Below are 22,779 nucleotides of genomic sequence, written 5' to 3'. Positions count from 1 at the left end.
AAGAGGAAGACCCTCAACGAGGTGGACTGACACAGTGGCTGCAGAAATGAGCTCAAGCATAACAACAATTGTAACGATGGCTCAAGACCAGCAGTGTTTCGTTCTGTTGTGCATAGGGTTGCTATGAGTCGGAACCGACTCGACGGCATCTAACAACAAGAACAACATACAGTATTATCTGTATACATTTTTTTCCGTACTTAAGTTCCAAGTACACAAATTTTGCTACTCAAAATGAGTATTCACTTTATTCCCAAGATTTGCTATTACTAACATTCCGCAGATCAAAAAGTTTAATTCTGTAAAAAAAACTGATGATATTTAAAATAATGTGCTATAGGTTTTAACAGACTCTCCAAAAGAGAAGCTCGAAACATGTTTAGGAAGAAGTATGCATGGTCCCATGGTAATTTTTCAAAGGATGTAACACATATTTGATTGCTTAACTTTTGATATAAATTTAATGAAAAAAAGCTATTATGTTAAATGAATAATTTTTTTGTCAAGTTTTTGTGATGTGTTTATAATACTTGTGTATTTTGATAATTTTACAGCGTGAATCTATGCATTTTAATATATCCAAACAAAATACTTTAAAAGTAAATGCTGATTTGCAATTAGCTATTATTAAATAAAGTATTGCAATATAATTTTACTTCACTCAGAGATTTTTTAGAGCATTGTACAGGTTCTTGATGTTTTTGATGTTCTCTCTGCAACTGACAAGCAAGTCTGTCAGTCTGTTGTACTGTGGTTGCTTGCATGTTGCTGTGATACTGGAAGTTATGCCGCCAGTATTTCAAATATTAGCAAGGTCACCCATGGTGGACAGTTCCAGCAGAGCTTCCAGACTAAGACAGACTAGGAAGAAGGACCTGGTAACCTACATCTGAAAAAATCAGCCAGTGAAAATCTTATAGACAGCAGCAGAACATTGTCTGATATAGTACTGGAAGACGAGGCCCTCAATTTGGAAGGCATTCAAAATACAACTAGGGAAGAGCTGTCTCCTCAAAGGAGAGTCGACCTTAATGATGTAGATGGAGCCAAGCTTTCAGGGCCTTCATTTGCTGAAGTGAAATGACTCAAAATGAAAAGAAACAGCTGTAAACACCCATTAATAATCGGAACATAGAATGTATGAAGTACGAATCTAGGAAAATTGAAAGTCATCAGAAATGAAATGGACCACATAAGTATTGATATCCTAGGCATTAGTGAGCTGAAATGGACTGATATTGGTCATTTTAAGTTGGACAATCATATAGTCTACTATGCCGAGAATGACAAGTTGCAGAGGAATGGCATTGCATTCATCATCAAAAAGAACATTTCAAGATCTATCCTGAGATACAACGCTGTCAGTGATAGGATAGTGTATCCATGTGCATAGAAGGAACACCAGTTAATATGACTATTATTCAAATTTACACACTAATCAGTAATGCCAAAGATGGGAAAACTGAAGATTTTCACCAAATTCTGCCGTCCAAAATTGATCAAACATGCAATAAAGATGCATTGATAATTTACTGGTGATTAGAATGCAAAAATTGGAAACAAAGAAGAAGGATTGGTAGTTGGAAAATATGGCCTTAGTGACAGAAATGATACCGGAGATCGGGTGATAGAATTTTTGCAAGACTAGTGACTTAATCATTGCAAATACTTTTTTTCAACAATATAAACAGTTGATTATACACACGGACCTCACTAGATGGAAAACACAGAAATCAAATCGACTGCATCTGTGGAAAGAGACGATGGAAAAGCTTGATGGTATCAGTCAGAACAAGACCAGGAGCCAACTGTGGAACAGACCATCAACCGCTCATGCGCAAGTTCAAGTTGAGTTGAAGAAAACTAAAATAAGTCCACGAGAGCCAGATTATGATCTTGAGTATATCCCATCTGAATTTGGAGACCATCTCGTTTGATGCATTGAACACTAATGACTGAAGATTAGACAAGTTGTGAGATGACATAAAGGACACCGTACATGAAGAAAGCAAAATGTTGTTAAAAAGACAAGAAAGAAAAGACTAAAATGGATGTCAGAAGAGTCTCTGAAACTTGCTATTGAATGCTGAGTAGCTAAAGCAAATGGAAGAAATGATGAAGTAAAAGAGCTGAACAGCAGATTTCAATGGGCACCTCAAGAAGATAAAGTACTATAACGAAATGTGCGAAGATCCCGGATTAGAAAATCAAAAGGGAAGAACACCATCAGCATTTCTCATGTTGAAAGAACTGAAGAAAAAATCCAAGCTTTGAGTTGTAATTCTGAAGGATTCTATGGGCAAAATATTGAATGATTTGGGGAGCATCAAAGGAAGATGGAAGGAATTCACAGAGTCACTATACCAAAAAGAATTGGTTGATGTTCAACCATTTCAGGAGGCAGCATATGATCAAGAACTGATAGTTTTAAAGGAAGAAGTCCAAGCTGTACTGAAGGCATTGGTAAAACACAAGCCTCCAGGAATTAAAACAAGGCTCCAGGAACTGACAGTATACCAACTGACATGTTTCAACAAACAGATGCAAGGCTGGAGGTGCTTACTTGTTTATGCCAAGAAATTTGGAAAACAGCCACCTGGCCAAACGACTGGAAGAGATCCATATTTGTGGCCATCCCAGAGAAAGGTGATCCAACAGAATGTGGAAATTATCTAACAATATCATTAATATCACCAAAACCAAAACCAAACCCAGTGCCATCGAGTCGATTCCAACTCATAGCGACCCTATACGTCAGAGTAGAACTGCCCCATAGAGCTTCCAAAGAGCAGCTGGCGGATTTGAACTGCCCACCCTTTGGTCAGCAGCCGTAGCACTTAACCACTACGCCACCAGTGTTTCCATTAATATCACACACATAAAATTTTGCTGAAGATAATTAAAAAACTGTTGCAGCAAAACATTGTTAGGGAACTGCCAGAAATTGAAGTTGGGTTCAGAAAAGGATATATAACGAGGGATATAGTTGCTGATGTCAGATGGATCTTGGATGAATGCAGAGAATACCAGAAAGTTGTTTACCTGTGTTTCATTGACTATGCAACAGCATTTTATTGGGTGGATCATGACAAATTATGGAAAACATTACAAAGAATGGGAATTCCAGAACACTTAAAATTGTGCTTGTGAAGAGGCAGTCATTCAAACAGAACAAGGGGATTCTGCGTGGTTCAAAATCAGGAAAGGTGTGTGTCAGGGTTGTGTTCTTTCACCATACTTATTCAATCTGTATGCTGACCAAATAATCCGAGAAGCTTGACTATGGGGCATTAGGATTGGAGGAAGACTCATTAACAACCTGTCTTATGCACATGACACAACCTTGCTTGCTGAAAGTGAAAGAGGACTTAAAAAAAAAAGCACTTACTAATGAAGATCAAAGACTACAGACTTCAGTACGGATTGTATCTCAACATAAAGAAAACAAAAATCCTCACAAGTGGACCAATGAGCAACATCATGATAAATGGAGAAAAGACTGAAGTTGTCAAGGATTTCATTTTACTTGGATCCACAATCAACACCCATGGAAGCAGCAGTCAAGAAATCAAAAGATGCATTGCATTGGGCAAATCTGCTGCAAAAGAGCTCTTTTAAAGTTGAAAAGCAAAGATGTCACTTTGAGGACTAAGGTGTGCCTGATCCAAGCCATATTTTTAATCATCTCCTGTGTGAAAGCTGGATAATGAATAAGGAAGACAGAAGAATTGATGCCTTTGAATTATGGTATTGACAAGAATATTGAATAAACCATGGACTGCCAGAAGAACGAACAAGCCTGTTCGAGAAGAGGTACAGCCAGAGTGACCTTTGAAAGTGAGGATGTTGAGACTTCATCTCTGGCAGTTTGGACACGTTATTAGGAGGGAACACTGACTGGAGAAGGACATCATACTTGGGAAGGTAGAGGGTCAGTGAAAGAGGAAGACCCTCAATGTGGTAGATTGGCACAGTGGCTGCAACAGTGGGCTCAAACATAACAACGATTGTGAGGACTGGGCAGGACCCGGTAGTGTTTTGTTCCGTTGTATTTAGGGTCGGAATCAACTTGACAGCACCTAACAACAAAAACAGCTTTGCAAAGACTGGCGGATTTGTTTAAATTTCTCCTTAGCAAAATCACGAGAGAGATGAAATTTCCATCAGCCTTCATGAATAAAAAAGTTGCTTAAAATAAACAGTTTATTCTAGAATAAGGGGCACAGCCCAATCCATTTTATGAGGCTAGTCCTGAACTCTCAATGGGGCAATATCGCCTCCCAAGAGGACGAAAATTGGTTCTCTGGGTGCAAAAAAGGTCTTATTCTTTTTATATACAAAACACGGATATGCATACAGTGCATAAATAAATATAAAATATACCTGTGGTATTAAAACTTCATTGCGGTGATATTAGGAAAAAGCACCTAACAATCTCCATAGGAAGGCAATAATGAAAAAAAAAAGACATTGAGTAACACTATGCTAGATTAACTTTGATACTACAAATCTGACAGGTAATATAAGAAAGAAAAGTCACAGGGCAATCTCAGTCAAATATAAATGCAAAAATCCTAAACGAAATTTTATCAAGCCTAACCTAGTAATACTTAGAAAGGATAATATATAAACAATCGGATTTAACCCAGGAACGCAAGGTAGATTTAACATTAGAAGAGTTGATCAGTCTGTCAATCTGACATTAACAGATTGAAGGAGAAAAGTTATTTCATCTTCTCAATGACTACAGAAAAAGCATTTTATAAAATTCAACATTGATCCCTAATGAAAACTGTTAGCAAGCTAGGAATAAAAGAGAACTTTCTTAACCCAATGATCATAGATTGGAACACTCTATATTTTAAGATGTCAATTCTTCCTAAATGTAATAAAAAACCAAATTCTGGAAAAAAAAGATTTCTTAAACAGAACAAAACAATACTAACCAAAAACAAACAATTGGTAAATTGGGGTACATTAAATTTAGAAATTTCCATTCAGTAAAAAATCAACATTAAGAATGTTTAAAAGGCAAGCCACACAGTGGGGGGAAAAAAAGGTATATTTTCAATGCACATAACCACGAAGGATTTGAAATCAGAACATATAGAGAATTCCTATAAACCAATAAGAAAATGACAGACAAGTCAATTTTAAAAGTCTTCAACAGGCACTAACAAAAGAGGAAATCAAAATTACCAATAACTACAATCAGGAAAATGTTGACATATCATTATGTACTCATTGGTGCAGCAAAAATTTAAAAGTTTGAAAAATCAAGTGCTGATGAAGAGTGACAGGGACTCTTAGTTCAAGTATAAATGGGTACAACTACTTAAGAAAACAGTTTAACATTATGTGGTAAGGCTATACCCTATGACCCCTGCCTTAGCTATCTAGCGCTGCTATAACAGAAATACCACAAGTGGATGGCTTCAGAAATTTATTTCCTCATAGTTTGGGATGGTAGAAGTCTGAATTCAGGGTGCCTGCTCTAGGGGAAGGCTTTCTCTCTCTGTTGGCTCTAGAGGAACGTCCTTTTCTCTTCTGAGCTTCTGCTCCTGGGCAGTCTTCATGTGGCTTGGCATCTCTCTTTCCACCATCTCGGCTTCTTCACTTGCTTGTTTAATTTCTTTTATATCTCAAAAAAGATTGACTCCAGACACATTCTACACTAATCCTGCTTCATTAACATAACAAAGACAACCCATTCCCAAATGGGATTATAACTGTAGGCATAGAGATTAGGATTTTCAACAAATATTTGGCGGAGGACACAATTCAATCCCTAAATCTACTCTTATACAAATGCATGTACCAGGATACAAGAGGTGCAATGGATAGCTTTTGTGTGGCCTTTCTCACCACGGTCCTGTAACTTCCATCCAAGTGATTAGGCAGTACTCTGTCATAGGGTAATTGTGGCCCACCAAAGAGATTGGTCAGTTTTGCCACCCCTCTGGACTTGAAATGAGCCACCCCAGAGGCAGGAAAGAGAGGATCCCACCACCATCAAGAACAGCCAGGAGCAGAGAGTACATATTTTGGATCCGGGATCCCTGAGCTGGGAGGCTCCTGGAGCCAGGAGACTGAGAGAGTGAGCTTTGGCCCTGAAGATGGCGAGAAGTGGTGGCAGGGGAGACAGACAGGAGATCAGGAGATGGCCTGGTGGGCTTCCGGGCCCACAGAGCGAGAAAGCTGAGTGTCTGGTGCCTCTGGGGACTTACTGGCAGGGGCTAGAAGAGCTTTGTAACACTTGGCTGAGCAGGGCAGAGGCCTAGGGCCAGAGAGAGGTGTGCTTGCGAGCGCAGCTGAAGAGGCTGTACTGATGGAAGTACTGTATTCTGAGCATTCCTGAGCCTGAATTGTAACATATTACTTCCCTAATAAGCCCTACAATGATGAGTATTGTCTGTAAGTTCTACGTGGCCATTGCAATGAATTACTGAACCCAGCAGAGAAGTACAGAGTGCCGTGGAAGGGATGGTTGGTATAAGAATTGGTAAAGATGGCGGAGAGAGGAGGCATGTCTGACTTCCTCCTCAGAAGAATCAGCTTTGAGCTGTTGATCTTGATTCCCCTTCCCCCTTGTGAAATTAGAGGAGGTCAGACTTTGGCCTCGTGCCGTTTTCACAGTACGTATATGAAAATATTTACAGTAGTATAATAGATGTATTTCAGTCCAAATCAACACAGAATGGATAAAGTGTATCTTCCACACAATGGAATAATACACAGCAAAGATAAACTGATTAAAAAAGTAAATTTTACAATGTTTTTTAAAAAAAGCAATTCCCACTGTTGATATCTTTTATATAATGTTCAAAAAAAGGCAAAATGAAACTACTGTATATTGCTTAGGGATGCATACCTTTGTGGAGGAAAAGGGAGGAGTGATCCGACAGGGACACAAAGGAGGCATCTAGGATGTTGGTGAGGTCCTATCCTTGATAAGGCTGGTGGTTACACAGGTGTTTGCTCTATAACTATTTGCTAAACTATTCTTTTATGTTTTATCACTTTTTTGCAAATATGTTATATTCCACAATAAGAAATGTTTTTGTTTTAAACTTTGATTATTACTGTCATTAAATTTCTTTCCTTTGTTCTTTGTCATCCAAGAAAAAACTGGTTCAATAAATTTTGGTACACGTATATAAAAGAATATATAGAGTTTTCAAGAAGACTAAGGCAAACCTATATGTACTAATTTGGAAAGTGAAACAATATACATAATGGAACATAATCCATAATTTAAATGGGCAGAAATTTTCTGGAGTGACAAACAAAAAATTGTTGGCAGTAGTAGCTTAGGGATGTGGAAATGACAATTTAGGGTGGGAAGATGACTCAATTTTCATTCCATTTTATTGTTTGAATTTTTTTTTTTTTACCACATGCTTATATTAAGTCAAAAAAAAAAAAAAAACTCCAACAACATAAAAAGAAGCATTATTGAAATAATACTTAGTATACAGTTTAGGCCTTGCAAAATTCCTTTAACGTCTAAATCATCATACGTGGCTCTGGACTGGCTGGAGTAACTCTCCCATCTACTTTAAGAATGGGCTAATTGAACATTTGCCTATGCAAATGTTGGCTAGGGAGGCAACAAAAATTGTATAGGTTCCTTTCATAATAAAAACGATAACTTTGGAGAATCTTTTTTTTTTTTTTAATTGTGCTTTAAGTGAAAGTTTACAAATCAAGTCAGTCTCTCATACAAAAATTTATATACTCTCCCCCTAATGAGACAGCACACTCTTTCTCTCCATCCTCTATTTTTGTGTCCTTTTGGCCAGCTTCTGATCCCCTCTGCCCTCTCATCTCCCCTCCAGACAGGAGCTGCCCATGTAGTCTCATGTATCTACTTAATGCAAGAAGCTCACTCCTCACCATTATCATTTTCTATCCCACAGTCCAGTCCAATCCGTCTAAAGAGCTGGCTTTGGGAATGGCTCCTGTCTTGGGCTAACAGAAGGTCTGGGGACCATGACCTCCGGGTCCTTCTAGTCTCAGTCAGACCATTAAGCCTGGTCTTTTTATGAGAATTTGGGGTCTGCATCCCACTGCTTTCCTGCTCCCTCAGGGATTCTCTGTTGTGTTCCCTGTCAGGGCAGTCATCAGTTGTAGCCGGGCACCATGTAGTTCTTCTAGTCTCAGGCTGATGTAGGAGAATATTTTTAAAAGTTTTTTTTAAAGGAATAATTGACACAGAATAAACTGCAAATATTCAAAGTATCTGATATTTTTGTCACATGTATATACTCCTGAAACCAATGCCACGATCAAGATAATGAACATATCTAACATCCCCCCAAATTTTCTTGTGCCCCTTTGTAATCCATTCCTCCTCCTGCCATTGTCCCCAGGCAACCATTGATCTGCTTTCTATCATTATATATTAGTTTGCATTTTTTACTACCTCATATAAAAGGAATCATAAGCTTTTGATCTGGCTTCTTTCACTTAACATAATTATTTAGAGATTTATCAATTTGTTGTCCATTCATCCTTTTTCACTGCTAAGTAGTATCCTACTGTATTGATCTATCACAATTTGTTCACCTGTTGATGAACAGTTGAGTTGTTTCCAGTTTTATGGCTATTAGATTAAAGCTACTATCACATGTACATATTGTGTACGTGTACAAAGGAAACGCTGGTGGTGCAGTGGTTAAGAGCTACTGCTGCTAACCAAAAGGCTGGCGGTTTAAAACCACCAGGTGCTCCTTGGAAACCTCAGGGGGCGGTTCTACTCTGTCCTACAGAGTCACTATGAGTTGGAATTGACTCAACAGCAACATTTTTTTTTTTTTTTAAATGACATGTACAAGTCTTTATGTAGGCACATGCTTTCATTTCCCTTGGGTATATATCTAGGAGTGGAATGGCTGGGTTGTATGACAGGTGTATTTTCAGCTTTTTAAGAAAATTTCAAACTTTTTTCCAAAATGGTTGTAGAATTTTATATTATCACCAGTAACATATGAGAATTACAGTTGCTATACATCCTCACCAACACTTGGTATAGTCAGCCTTTTTAATTTTAGCCATTCTAGTGCATGTATGGAGCCCTGGTGGCACGGTGGTTAAGAGCTACAGCTGGTAAGCAAAAAGTTGGCAGTGAAAGTGGAGATTTTACTACATGCTAATATCCTTGCCTGGTAGTGCAGTGGTTAAGAGCTATGGCAACTAACCAAAAGGTTGGCAGTTCGAATCCCTAGTCACTCTTTGGAAACCCTACGGGGCAGTCCTATTCTGTCCTATAGGATCGCTACAAGTCAGAATTGACTTAACAGGTTTGGTTTTGTTGTTTTTTTTTTTTAGTGCTCGTATAGTGATATCTGATTGCAGTTTTTAATTTGCATTTCCCTAATGACGCATGACGCTGAGTATCTTTTCAGGTGTTTATTTGCCATCCATGTATCTTCTTTGGTGAATTGTTTAAATCTTTTGCCCATTTTTTAATTGGGTTGTTTGTCTTATTGAGTTGTAAGAGTTATTTGTATATTTTAAACACAAAGATTTTATTGGGTATATATTTTGATAATATAGTCTCCAAGTGTGTGGCTTGTTTTTTCATTTCTGTAACACTGTCTTTTGAAGAGCAAAAGTTTTAAGTTTGTATGTAGTTCAATTTATTTTTTTCTTTTATACTTCCTGTTTTTATGTCTCATAAAAATCTTGGCCAAACTCAAGGTCACTAGGATTTTCTCTTATGCTTTATTCTACAAGTTTCATCTTCTTATATTAGGTCTATGATGCATTTTGAATTAATTTTTGTATACGGTGTGAGATAAAGGCTGATATTCTCTCTCTCTCTTTCTTTCTTTCTGTATATGTCTATCTAATATCTAATTGTTCCGGTATAGTTTGCTGAAAAGATGATGATTTGCCCATTGAATTATCTTGGCACCTTTGTCAAAAATCGACTGACCATAATCAATGGAAACAGAACAAACAGAATGAAAATAATAGGAATGCTGACACATTATGAAAATTACAACCAATGTCATGGGGCAATCTGCATAAAAATTGTTAAATGGGAACCTGATTTGCTATGTAAACTTTCAAATAAAACACAATAAAATATTTTTAAAAATTCAGTTGATCATATATGTGTGGGCCTATTTCTAGACTCTTTACTCTGTCCCATTGATCTTATATCTTTCTTACGCCAATAGTACACTTTCTTGATTACTGTAGCATTATGGTAAGTCTTGAAATCAGAAAATGTGAGTCTTTCACCTTTGTTCTTTTTCAAAGCTGTTTTGGCTATTCTAGGTCCTTGACATTTCCATATTGATTTTATAATCAGCTTGACAGTTTCTACAAAAAAAAAAAAAAGCAACTCTCTTGATAACTTTATGCTTAGGCTAATTATAACCTAAGATTAAGAAAAATATAACTGGGGAGGCAACACAAATTTCATGGGTTACATTTTATAATAATAAAAGTACTTCTGGAGTATCTGTTTTAATACTTTGGGTCTGTTAGTGGGAAAACCATTACGTAGCAGTGACAGGGTAGATCGCCTTCCAAGACTTCATCTCCACCATATCCAGTTTGTTTTACAGATTGCATCTCCTTAGCTCATCTTTCCTTCTCCACTTATACTCTGAGCCTTAGTTTTGGTTCTTATTCTTTGATCTATTATTACAAAACTTTCCCCCAAGCTCCCTGCTTTCAACTGGCTCCTTATCCAATCGGTCCCTCCACTGCTGCCAGAATCATTTTTCTAAAACGCAAATCAGATCACGTTATCTCTTCTTTTTTTTTTTTTTTTTTAATATTTTATTGTGTTTTTGGTGAGAGTTTACACAAGAAATTATGTCCTTATTTAACAATCTCTATACATATTGTTAACTGACATTTGTTACATTCTTCACAATATATCAGCAGTCTCATTACTCCCATTTTGATTGTTCTGTTCCCATTAATCTAGCTTTCCTGTCCTCCCCTGCTTTATCATCTTTGGTCTAGGGTAAATGTTAGCCGTTTGGTTTCATCTGGATGATTATTTTGAGAAGCACAGTACTCATGGGTAATATTATTTATTTTATGGGCCAATCTGTCATTTGGCTGAAAGGTGACCTCAGGGAGTTGAGTTCCAAATTTAAAGAGGAGCTAAGGGCGATAGTCTTGAGGGTTCATCTAGTCCCTACTGGTCTAGTAAGTCTGCAGATCATGTTACTCTCTTCTTAAATTTATTTAGGACTTGCCAAACCTTCTATGTTATGTTGTTGTTAGGTGCCATAAAGTTGGTTCTGACTCATAGCAACCCTATGCATAACAGAATAAAATACTGCCTGGTCCTGTGCCATCCTCACAATCTTTGTTATGCCTGAGCTCATTGTTGCAGCCACTGTGTCAATCCACCTTGTTGAGGGTCTTCCTCTTTTCAGCTGACCCTGTACTTGGCCAAGCATGATGTCTTTCTCCACGGATTGATCTCTCCTGACAACATGTCCAAAGTATATAAGACTCAGTCTCACCATCCTTGCTTCTAAGGAGCATTCTGATTGTACTTCTTCCAGACTTCTTTGGCAGTCCATGGTATAATCAATATTCTCCGCCAACACCATAATTCAAACGTGTCAATTCTTCTTCAGTCTTCCTTACTCATCATTCAGCTTTCGTACTCATATGACGCAAATGAAAACACCACAGCTTGGGTCAGGAGCACCTTAGTCTTTAAGGTGACATCTTTGCTTTTTAACACTCCCAAGAGGTCTCTGGCAGCAGATTTGCCCAATGCAGTACATCATTTGATTTCTTGACTGCTGCTTCCATGGGTGTTGATTGTGGACCCAAGTAAAATGAAATCTTTGACAACTCAATCTTGTCTTCGTTTATCATGATGTTGCTTATTGGTCCAGTTATGAGGATTTTTTTTTCTTCATGTTGAGGTGTAATCCATACTGAAGGCTGTGGTCTTTGATCTTCATCAGTAAGTGTTTCAAGTCCTCTTCACTTTCAGTAGGCAAGATTGTGACATCTGCATATCGCAGGTTGTTAGTAAGTCTTCCTCCAATCCAATGCCCTGTTGTTCTTCATATAGTCCAGCTTCTCGAATTATTTGTTCAGCATACGGGAAAACTGTGTGGTTCCCTTGTTCCTTATTCTGTTTGAACAACTGTGTCTTGATCTATGTTCAGGTTCCTCATGAACACAACTGAATGTTCTGGGAATTCCCATTCTTCACAATGTTATCCATAATTTGTTATGATGCACACAGTTGAATGCCTTTGCAGAGTCATAAAACACAGGTAAACATCTTTCTGGTATTCTCTGCTTTCAGCCAGGATCCATCTGACATCAGCAATGGTAGCCCTGGTTCCACATCCTCTTCTGAATCCGGCTTAAATTTCTGGCAGTTCCCCGTTAATGCACAGCTCAAAATGAGAACAAATAGCTGCAAACATCCATTAATAATCGAAATGTAAAGTGTAGGAAGTATGAATCTAGGAAAACTGGAAATCGTCAAAAATGAAGTGGAACACATAAACATCAATATCCTAGGCATTAGTGAGCTGAAATGGACTGGTATTAGCCACTTTGAATCAGGCAATCATATGGTCTACTATAACAGGAATGACAACTTGAAGAGGAATGGCATTACATTCATCATCAAAAAGAACATTTCAAAATATATCCTGAAGTACAACGCTGTCAGTGATGGGACAATATCCATACGCCTACAAGGAAGACCAGTTAATATGACTAATATTCAAATTTACACACCAACCACTAAGGCCAAAGATGAAAAAATTGAAGATTTTTACCAACTCATGCAGTTTGAAATTGATCAAACATGCAATCAAGATGCATTGATAATTACTTGATTGGAATGCAAAAGTTGGAAAAAAAGAAGGATTGGTAGTTGGAAAATATGGCCTTGGTGATAAAAACAATGCTGGAGATCACATGATTGAATTTTGCAAGACCAATGACTTCTTCATTGCAAATACCTTTTTTCACCAACATAAATGGCCACTATACACATGGACCCTACCAGATGGGATACACAGGAATCAGATCAACTACATCTGTGGAAAGAGTCAATGGAGAAGCTCAATATCATCTGTCAGAACAAGGCCAGGGGCAGACTGTGGAAAAGACCATCAATTGCTACTTTGTAAGTTCAAGTTGAAACTGAAGAAAATTAGAGCAAGTCCACGAGAGCCAAAGTATGACTTTGACTATATCCCACCTGAATTTAGAGACCATCTCAAGAACAGATTTGACACACTGAACACTAATGACTGAAGATCAGACAAGTTGTGGAATGACATCAAGGACATCATACATGAAGAAAACAAGAGGCCATTAAAAAGACAAGAAAGAAAGAAAAGACCAAAATGAATGTCAGAAGAGACTCTAAAACTTGCTCTTGAATGTCGAGTAGCTAAAGCAAACAGAAGAAATGATGAAGTAAAAGAGCTGCACCAGAAGATTACAAAGGGTGGCTAGGGAAGACAAAGTATTAAAATGACATGTGTAAAGACTTCGAGTTAGAAAACCAAAAGGGAAGAAGACACTCGGCATTTCTCAAGCTGAATGAACTGAATAAAAAATTCAAGTTTTGAGTTGCAATACTGAAGGATTCTACAGGGAAAATATTAAATGACACAGGGAGCATCAAAAAAAAAAGACAGAAGGAATACACAGAGTCACTATACCAAAAAGAATTGGTCTATGTTTAACCATTTCAGGAGGTAGCACACAGTCAGGAACTGATGGTACTGAAGGAAGAGGTCCAAGCTGCACTGAAGGCATTAGTGAAAAACAGGATCTAGGAATTGATGGAATACCAATTGAGATATTTCAACAAACAGATGCAGTGCTGGAAGTGCTCACTTGTCTATGCCAAGAAATTTGGAAGACAGCTACTTGGCCAACAGACTGGAAGAGATCCATATTTATGCCTATTCCAAAGAAAAGTGATCCTTCAAATGTGGAAATTATCGAACAATATCATTAATAGCACACAAAAGTAACACCTTCTATAACAAAGTCTATTATTCATTAGCTCAAAAATATTTTTATGCAAGTAGTGTAAATGGTATGCTCTTGACTGCTAAGTTAAAGGTTGGCAATTCAAAACCACCCAGCAGTACTGTGGAAGAAAAGACATGGAGATCTGCTTCCATTAAGATTACAGCCAAGAAAACACTATGGGGCAGTTCTATTCTGTAACACATGAGGTTGCCATGAGTAGGAATTGACTCAATGGTAACTGATAACAATAACAACAAGACTATAGTCTAAGAATCAAGTTAGACGTTGACTCCAAAATCCTTAACTCAGCATATGGGTCTCACGATGATATGGTTCCTGAAAATATCTCCAGCCACATTCCCCAGCATTCATACACATAAACCAGCATGGTGTTATACATTCTGTTCCCTAGCTAACACCTATTCAGCTTTCAAAACACTACTCAACATCACCTCCTTCTGGAAGCCTTTTCTGATTACCCTGCCCATCCTGCATGACTTACCCCTCTTCTGAGCTTTCTTAGCCCTCTTTCCTAGCCTTCCCTTATCATAGAAGTATAATTACTGGCTTCTTTCCTTCATTAGCATATAAGTTCATTGCAAATCCAAATCATGTCTAATCTGACTTTCTGTATCTACTAGCACAAAGCAATAAGTAGCAACAATAAAAAAAGCTAATTAATAAGTAGTGCTGTTCCAGCACTATATACACTGAATGGTTTCAATTTCATCATCTTCTTGTGGAATAGTTGAAATAGTTCCAGATTTTATAGATGAGAAAACTGAGGCTCAGAAAAGGTAACTAACTTGCTTGAGGTCCTACTTCTTCAAACCCTGTGTTCTTAAGCACTATTAAACCCGTCTTCCTGATGTTTTAATGCATGAACGATTAAATGACTGAATGAATGCATTTTTAAAATGAATTTCCTTTTACGAAATTATCTGGTTAATTTTGGGATACCTGTGAAAATTGTCTCGGTAGTTTACTGCTCATACATCTTTGTGATTCTGGGTTGGGGTCCACAAATTCTAGTTTCCTCAAGACTGTACTTCTCTCTACCAGTAAATATGCAATCTGTTCACTGGGGCTGCTCAGTGTTATTTCAGATAAGCCTTCTTGATGCAACATTTCTTCAACCTCCTTTAGTTGGGCTTCTGTTAGAAAGAAACAACAGAAACAACTGTTCAAAGAAATGAAGGCAAATAACTTGTTATAAGATACAGAATGAGTTATTAATTGTTGTTGTTGTTCTTAAGTGCCGTGGAGTCAGTTCTGACTCACAGCAACCCCATGTACTACAGAACGAAACACTGCCTAGTCCTGCTTCATGCTCACAATCATTGTTATGCTTGGGCCCATTGTTGCAGACACTGTGTCAGTCCATCTCATTGAGGCTCTTCTTCTTTTCCACTGACCCTGTACTTTAGTAACCATGACGTCCTTCTCCAGAGACTGATCCCTCCTGACAACATGTCCAAAGTATGTAAGATGAAGTCTTGGCATCCTTGCTTCTAAGGAGCATTCTGGCTGTACTTCTTCTAAGACAGATTTGTTTGTTCTTTTGGCAGTCCATGGTATATTCAATATTCTTCGCCAACACCACAATTCAAAGGTGTCAATTCTTCTTCTTCGGTCTTCCTTATTCATTGTCCAGCTTTCATATGCATATGATGTGATTGAAAATACCATGGCTTGGGTCAGGCTCACCTTAGTCTTCAAGGTGGCATCTTTGCTTTTCAACACCTGAAAGATGTGCTTTGCAGCAGATTTGCCCAATGCAATGCGTCTTTTGATTTCTTGACTTCTGCTTCCATGGGTGTTGATTATGGATCCAAGTTAAATGAAATCCTTGACAACTTCAATCTTTTCTCCATTTATCATGATGTGGCTTATTGGTCCAGTTGTGAGGTTTTGTTTTCTTTATGTTGAGGTAATCATATTCAGAAAAAAAAAAGTTTTTTTTTTTTTTTAATCCATACTGAAGGCTGTGGTCTTTGATCTTCATCAGTAAGTGCTTCAAGTCCTCTTCATTTTCAGCAAGCAAGGTTGTGTCATCTGCATATCAGAGGTTATTAATGAGTCTTCCTTTAATCCTGATGCCCCATTCTTCTTCATTATTATTAATTAGATAATAATTAATTAAAATAAACTATACTTATACTACCATTCTTCTCCCCATTTCCCTGATCACCCCCTCTCATCAAACTTTCAGAAACAATAACAAAGAAAGTACTAGAAAAAAGGTCCTCAAAAGCAGTAAGTATTCTCTTTGCTATATAACTTAAAAATTTTTTTTTTAGTAACTTTTATTGAGCTTCAAGTGAACGTTTACAAATCAAGTCAGAGTGTCACATATAAGTTTATATACACCTTACTCTGTACTCCCACTTGCTCTCCCTCTAATGAGTCAGCCCTTCCAGTCTCTCCTTTCGTGACAATTTTGCCAGCTTCCAATTCTCTCTATCCTCCCATTCCCCCCTCCAGACAGGAGATGCCAACACAGTCTCAAGTGTCCACCTGATATAAATAGCTCACTCTTCATCAGCATCTCTCTCCTACCCACTGTCCAGTCCCTTTCATGTTTGATGAGTTGTCTTCGGGAATGGTTCCTGTCCTGGGCCAACAGAAGGTTTGGGGACCGTGACCGCCGGGATTCCTCTAGTCTCAGTCAGACCATTAAGTACGGTCTTTTTGTGAGAATTTGGGGTCTGCATCCCACTTCTCTCCTGCTCCCTCAGGGGTCCTCTGTTGTGCTCCCTGTCAGGGCTAACTTTTAAATTTTAATAGAGACTATTTAATGAGTAAGGGTATCCTTTTTGAAAATTTTAAGGACCCAAATTTGAGTTTAAGTACAGTCACAGCCTTCTTGTTGTTTTACTGAGCACTCACTATGCGTCAGGTATTGTGCTACGCATGTGAGATACACTATCTCATTTAATCCTTACAACAACCTTATAAGGTAGGAACCATTACTATCCCTAATGCAACAGATGAGGACTGAGGTACCAAGAAAACAAATAATTTGCCCAAGGTCACTCAATTTATCCCGTCAAAATTCTTGATGATTTCAATATTCAAGTAGATGATTATTCCAGTGCCTGGGCTTCTCAGTCCCTTTGCCAGCTAATTTCTAAAGATCTAGTCCTCTACAGGGTCACTATGATTTGGAATCGACTGGACTTGACTCGATGGCAATGGGCTTTTTTTTTTTTTTTTTTTTGGTTTAGTCCTTTACCCTATCTCAGTTACCCATTCAATAGTAATTCCACAGACCTTGTCATTACCAATAACTGTAGCCTCTTCCTGTTTCAATTTCAGGCATCCAATCATCACTTTCTATGTATTGTTTGTCCCTCATACTGGAAACTACAATCCATTGACCTTAATAATTTTTCAATGTCCCTCACCCCCCTTGCTGTTCTCATTTACCTTCTTACCCAGCTTAGATTCTATGGTCCATTATTCTTATCCCTCCCTGGAATACACTCATAACTCCCTTGCCATTATATTTGGCTGGGAAAACTTCAATCTTTTTAAATCCAATTCTCATCCCTCCTGTATCTCACTCTAAGAAACTGAACACGGCAGGAAAAAAAATGCACAATTAATGCTGACTGGTTTCATTTTAAATTCATGTCTATTAATTTCAAGTGAGGAAATCCACCTACATTTCCCTGATCACTCTTCTCTCATTCTCTAGAGATCTAGATCATTATTTCATTCCTTCTATCTCCTCAAGCCTCCAATACTTCCTCTCTTATCCTCACTCTTATCTGATTATCCTGTTTATTTCCCTGAAAAAAGAACAGCACTCAGAAGAGAACCTCCATAAGCTACGCTTACCAAATCTCCCGACTCTTGCATACTCTTCCCTCTTATGAGAATTAAGGAACTATCCTTGCTCCTAAAGTCAATCCCTTCCCTTGTGCATTGAATCCCATCCCTTGTATCTCAAGGACAACACTCTTGTAGCTGACTCTATTCTCTACTGCCTCATCAAGCTTTCTTCCCAACTAAAGCATTATAATCATCCTGGAGACATGCTATAATACCTCCCATATTAAAAAGAAAGAAAGAAAAAACAACCTTCCCTCAACCTCATGTTTTACTCTTCAGATTCCTTTGCTGATTTCTTACCTTTCCAATCTCTAAACACTAGAATGCCCCAGAACCCAGCCCTGGACCACTTTCTATCTATGGTCACTTCCCCAGTTATCTTGTGTAGTCCTCCAAGGCTTTAAATATCAGCTCTATGCTGATGATTCCCAAATTTGTATCTTTAGTCTCCTCTAAATTCCAGATTTATATACATAACTGTCTACTTGACATTTCCACTTGTATTTCTAATATACACCTCAAACTTTACATACCTAAAAGCAAACTCTTTACTGTCTTCTCCAACCTGCACCTCCCACAGTTTCCTCCATCTGAGCAAAGTGCAATTTCAATACTCCAGTTGCTCAGGCCAAAAAGCTCTGGGTCATCAGTGACTTCTCTCCATTTCTGCCATCCAACGCTAAATCCATTATTAAATCTTGTTAACTACACCTTCAAAATACATCCTTTGAGCATATAGGGGTTTCTGCTGTGATGGACATACACATTCCTAAAAAAAACTTGTGTTTTGAAAAATTGCTCACTAAAAATAATAGGGTATATTGAAAAAAAACAGGCTGGGTAGACCACTCAAACCTTCGTAATTTTGTGACTAGATTGCTGTCAAAAACACTATAATCCTAATAACTATAGAGATGCATTTTAAAAGATATGTTAAATTGTTTTCAAAATTTCTAAAAAATAAAGGAATACTATAGTAAATATGAATGGGAAATCCCGGTGGCGTAGCGGTTAAGAGCTATGGCTGCTAACCAAAAGGTCTGCAGTCTGAATCCACCAGGTGCTCCTTGGAAACTGTATGGGGCAGTTCTGCTCTGTCCCATAGGGTTGCTATGAGTCAGAATCAACTCAACGGCAACAGTTTTTGTTTTCTTTAGAGTAAATACAGGACTTTATTTCTTTTTTTAAAACCAGGCTTGATGTAGAAGAGGGTTAAAGAATGAGTTGAGGCTGCAGAGTAGTGGAAACAAGGGAAAAATGCACAAAGACTGGGGAGATCTGTGCAACAAGCACTTCCAGGGAAAAATAGATGGCCAAACTGAGCCCCAGTAAAAATGTAGGATAAATGGACAACACGAGCAAACTCCAAGGCTAGTGACAGCACAAATCATTAACATCCCTGGAAAAACTGTGTATTAGCCTCCACATCATAATGACACTACCCCTGTATTTACTAATCCCTCATGAGATGATTTATGCTCCAAAAACACATGTTGTAGCAGAATATACAGTATCATTTCTGCAGTATGGCAGACCAGAGTCCTGAATAATCCTCCTGCTGAGAATAGCTAAAAATGCTAGAAGAAATGAAAGAAAACCATTTTATAATGCAACCACCATAAATAGGAACCAAAAATAGAATGTATAACTTTTAAACCAGCAGAATAAAACCCAATATATCCAATGGAAAGCGGGAAAGGAGAAAAAACAAAATGATAATGCACTACATATGAAGTATGTCCTATAATTAACTCAACCTTCTCTGTACCTGAGGTCCAAAACAAGGAAAAAACATTTCCACCAACACAGCTTCAGAAAAGGAAGTTCTAAAAGGAAAATAGATTATCTGAGATGCAAGGAAGGATGGTAAGCAAAGAAATCAATAAATGTGTAGGTAAATATAGTCAGTGACCATATGAAATAATAATATCTAATTTGTGGAGTTAAAACAAGATAGAACTAAACTGGACAATAATATCATATAAGTTGGGAATGAGTGGTCATCAGAGTTAAAATGTCCTAAAATCTCTGTCTTGTTCAGGAGGAGTATAAATCTGTTAACTTCAGGCTTTGATAAATATGCATGTCAAAAAATCTAGGTAATGATTAAAGTATAGACACAGAAAGGATAGCTTCCAAACTGGCAGAAAAGAAATGACAAAAATTACTCAAACCCAAAGGAGGCAAAAACAGGAGAAAAAGCAATGGAAATACTAAAAAAACAGGTCATAGACACAAAAGAATGCTAAAAGAAAGGAAAGGATCCAAGGAAAATCAAAAGAAGGCAAAAATGAAAGAAAAAGAAAACAGACATAAGCAGGAAAAAAAAAAAAGGTCACATGGCACCAAATAATGTGCAGAAGAGAATCTTACCACTTCTCACCACCTCCACTATTATCACCTTGTCCAGTCATCATCATCTCTTCCCTGGACTACTGCAATATCTCCTAACTGGCCTTCCTACCTCCGCCCTTGACCATCTACAGTCTATTTTTTTACACAACGGCCAGAGAGATTTTGTTAAAATATAAGTCAGATCATGTCACTACACTTCTCAAAATCCTCCAACGACTTTGTATCTTGCTAAGAATAAAATTCCAAGATTACCATAGCTGAGAAGGCTCCCCACAAGCTCTCTGATCTGATCCATTTCTCACCATTTATCCCTCATTTCTTGGCCTCCTTGTAGTGTTTCCACACATCAAGCACACCCGGACTCAAGGCCTTTACATTTGCTGTTTTCCTCTGATATGCATGCTCTTCTCTCCCATTTCCACATGCTTGACACCTTCAATTCCCTCAAGTCTACTCAACTGTCACCTCATCAGAGAGACTTCCCTGATACCATACATAAACGAGCACTTCCAACCACTCTCTGATCCCTACTCCTGCTTTATTATTTTTTATAATACTTTTCCTTAAACATATGTTTATTTTTTTGTTTACTCTCTGCCTCTCCCCATAAGCTTCATGAAAGCATGGTTTTTGTTCATTCACTGCTGCATTCCCTGTACCTACCACAGTGCCTAACATAGTGGGTACACAGTAAATATTTGTTGAATAAAGGAATGAACAACAACCATAGTAAATGGAATTTTCCTAAACAGCACATGGAGTTCATCAGTAAGAGGTCCTATCTATATATTTTTCTTGAAGCTTTGTAGTACTTAGTATGTATTTTCTGAGTCCTCAACATGCTAGATACTATACAAGGCAGGTGCTGCGGGGCAGGGGAAGGTCAAAGAGACCATTAAAACTGAGACATAATTTCTTCCCCAGCAGAACTGACACAGGTAATTATAATACAATGTGGTAAGTGCTATAATAGACAATGAAAGAAATAACCACTCTGCACTCTCATGCACATACATTTCAAAATATTTCAGAATACATATTAAGATAGGCAGAAAATACATTTAAAACATTAGAAGTACTTTTCTTGGCATGGAGGATATATAGTAATTGTTTCCCTCCCTCTTATACATTTCTCGAATTTTCTAAAATTGTCACATATTCATTTTTAGACTTCAGAATAAAATAAAAATTTACATTTTTCAAAAAGTTAAAATTACCCTGTTTGAGTTGGAGCACTTCAACTCATGTCTAAGCTGTTCATTTTCCTTTTCATAACCATGATAAAATTTTTCTCTTTCCTCTGTTAAGTTACAGACATGGTTCACATAATTTTCCACCTAAAAAGAAAATAATAAATTTTCTTACTCTCAGTCCATGGATATTTTAATGCATATTAAAAATTCAGTAGGTAAAAGACCCATTAAGAGATCACAATAGAAACCCTATGGGGCAGTTCTACTCTGTCCTATGTGGTCACTATGAGTCGGAATCTACTCTACGGCAATAGGGGTATACTGTCTATAATCTAAAATATAAACAGAAGAGTTTTCCTCAAGCGTTGGTCTCTCTCCCTAACCTTAATTCCAGTTGTCTTGTTTTCAGACACTATGTTTCCCATAGATATGATGACACGTAACCACAAATTTCTGGAACAATCGCAATCTCTGGGCACTATACAAAACATATCAAATATTTAATTTTCACCACAACCCTATGGGACTATATCCTCCCATTTTATAGATGAACATGCTTAAAGAGGCTGAGAGACTTGCCTAATGTCACATAAGGAGAAAGAGGAGGAAAGAGAATTCATGCTCAGGTGGGCTGAAACCAGAGACTGAGCTTGTACTTGGCCAAAAATTACTTGGAAGTAGGCTATCAATATGGAGCCCTGGTTGTGCAGTGGTTAAGAGCTATGGGTGCTACCCAAAAAGTTGGCAGTTTGAATCCACAGATGCTTCTTGGAAACCTGATGGGGCAGTTCTACTCTTGTCCTATAAAGGCACTATGAGCCAGAATTGACTCAACGGCAATGGGTTAGGGGTTAGATTATCAAAATAACTGAACTGCAATTTGCTGAATCATTTAGAAGCCTACTGGACAACTAAAGTGTGCTTCACAGACCCTCAGAATGTGTACAAGAAACTGAAGGTACAGTAAAACAAACACTAAAAGTTGCAGTCCAACTTTATCACTTCCTGTTTAGCTTCAGTTCCCTCCTCTGTAAAATGGCAATAACAATACCACGTATTTCTAATAATAATATCTATAATTTATGGAGCACTCACTAGGTGCCAAATACTTGTATGAAATGCTTTACACACATTAACTTGTGTAGTAGCCTTCATGAATAGCACTGAAGATGCTAATACCATTCCCGTCTTACATCTTACATCTTGGAGCTCAAAGTTACTTGGAGTAACTTCTCCAGAGTTCACAGAGGTAGTGCTAAAGGCAGTTTTTAACTCTCAACTGCTTAATGTTGAAGCTCATCCTCTCTATGTTATGTTCCTGTCATAGTATGTTATACTGCATTTTGTTTCTAGAGGAGCTGCATTCTTCTTTAAGAATCTGGAAATCAGA

The 22,779-nt window shown here is 37.7% G+C and overlaps 1 protein-coding gene across 15 annotated transcripts in view; it reads right to left on the bottom strand.

Annotated features, from left to right (window-relative positions):
• LOC126072973 (phosphopantothenate--cysteine ligase) overlaps positions 1-22,779 on the bottom strand; it is a 151,784-nt gene that overhangs the window by 111,576 nt on the left and 17,429 nt on the right. For 11 of the 15 annotated variants that reach the window (XM_049878968.1, XM_049878969.1, XM_049878974.1 and 8 more), the window contains exon 3: positions 14,965-15,158. In XM_049878968.1, coding sequence (XP_049734925.1) covers positions 14,965-15,158 — 194 coding nt within the window. Of the gene's footprint in view, positions 1-14,964; positions 15,159-21,413; positions 21,534-22,779 lie in introns of those variants that run through there. The other 4 variants (XR_007516630.1, XR_007516629.1, XM_049878981.1 and 1 more) reach the window with 3 other exon arrangements.

The sequence above is a fragment of the Elephas maximus genome, chromosome 3, assembly GCF_024166365.1.
Source record: "Elephas maximus indicus isolate mEleMax1 chromosome 3, mEleMax1 primary haplotype, whole genome shotgun sequence".
Classification (NCBI taxonomy): Eukaryota; Metazoa; Chordata; class Mammalia; order Proboscidea; family Elephantidae; genus Elephas; species Elephas maximus.
This window is presented reverse-complemented; position numbering and strand designations above follow the sequence as displayed.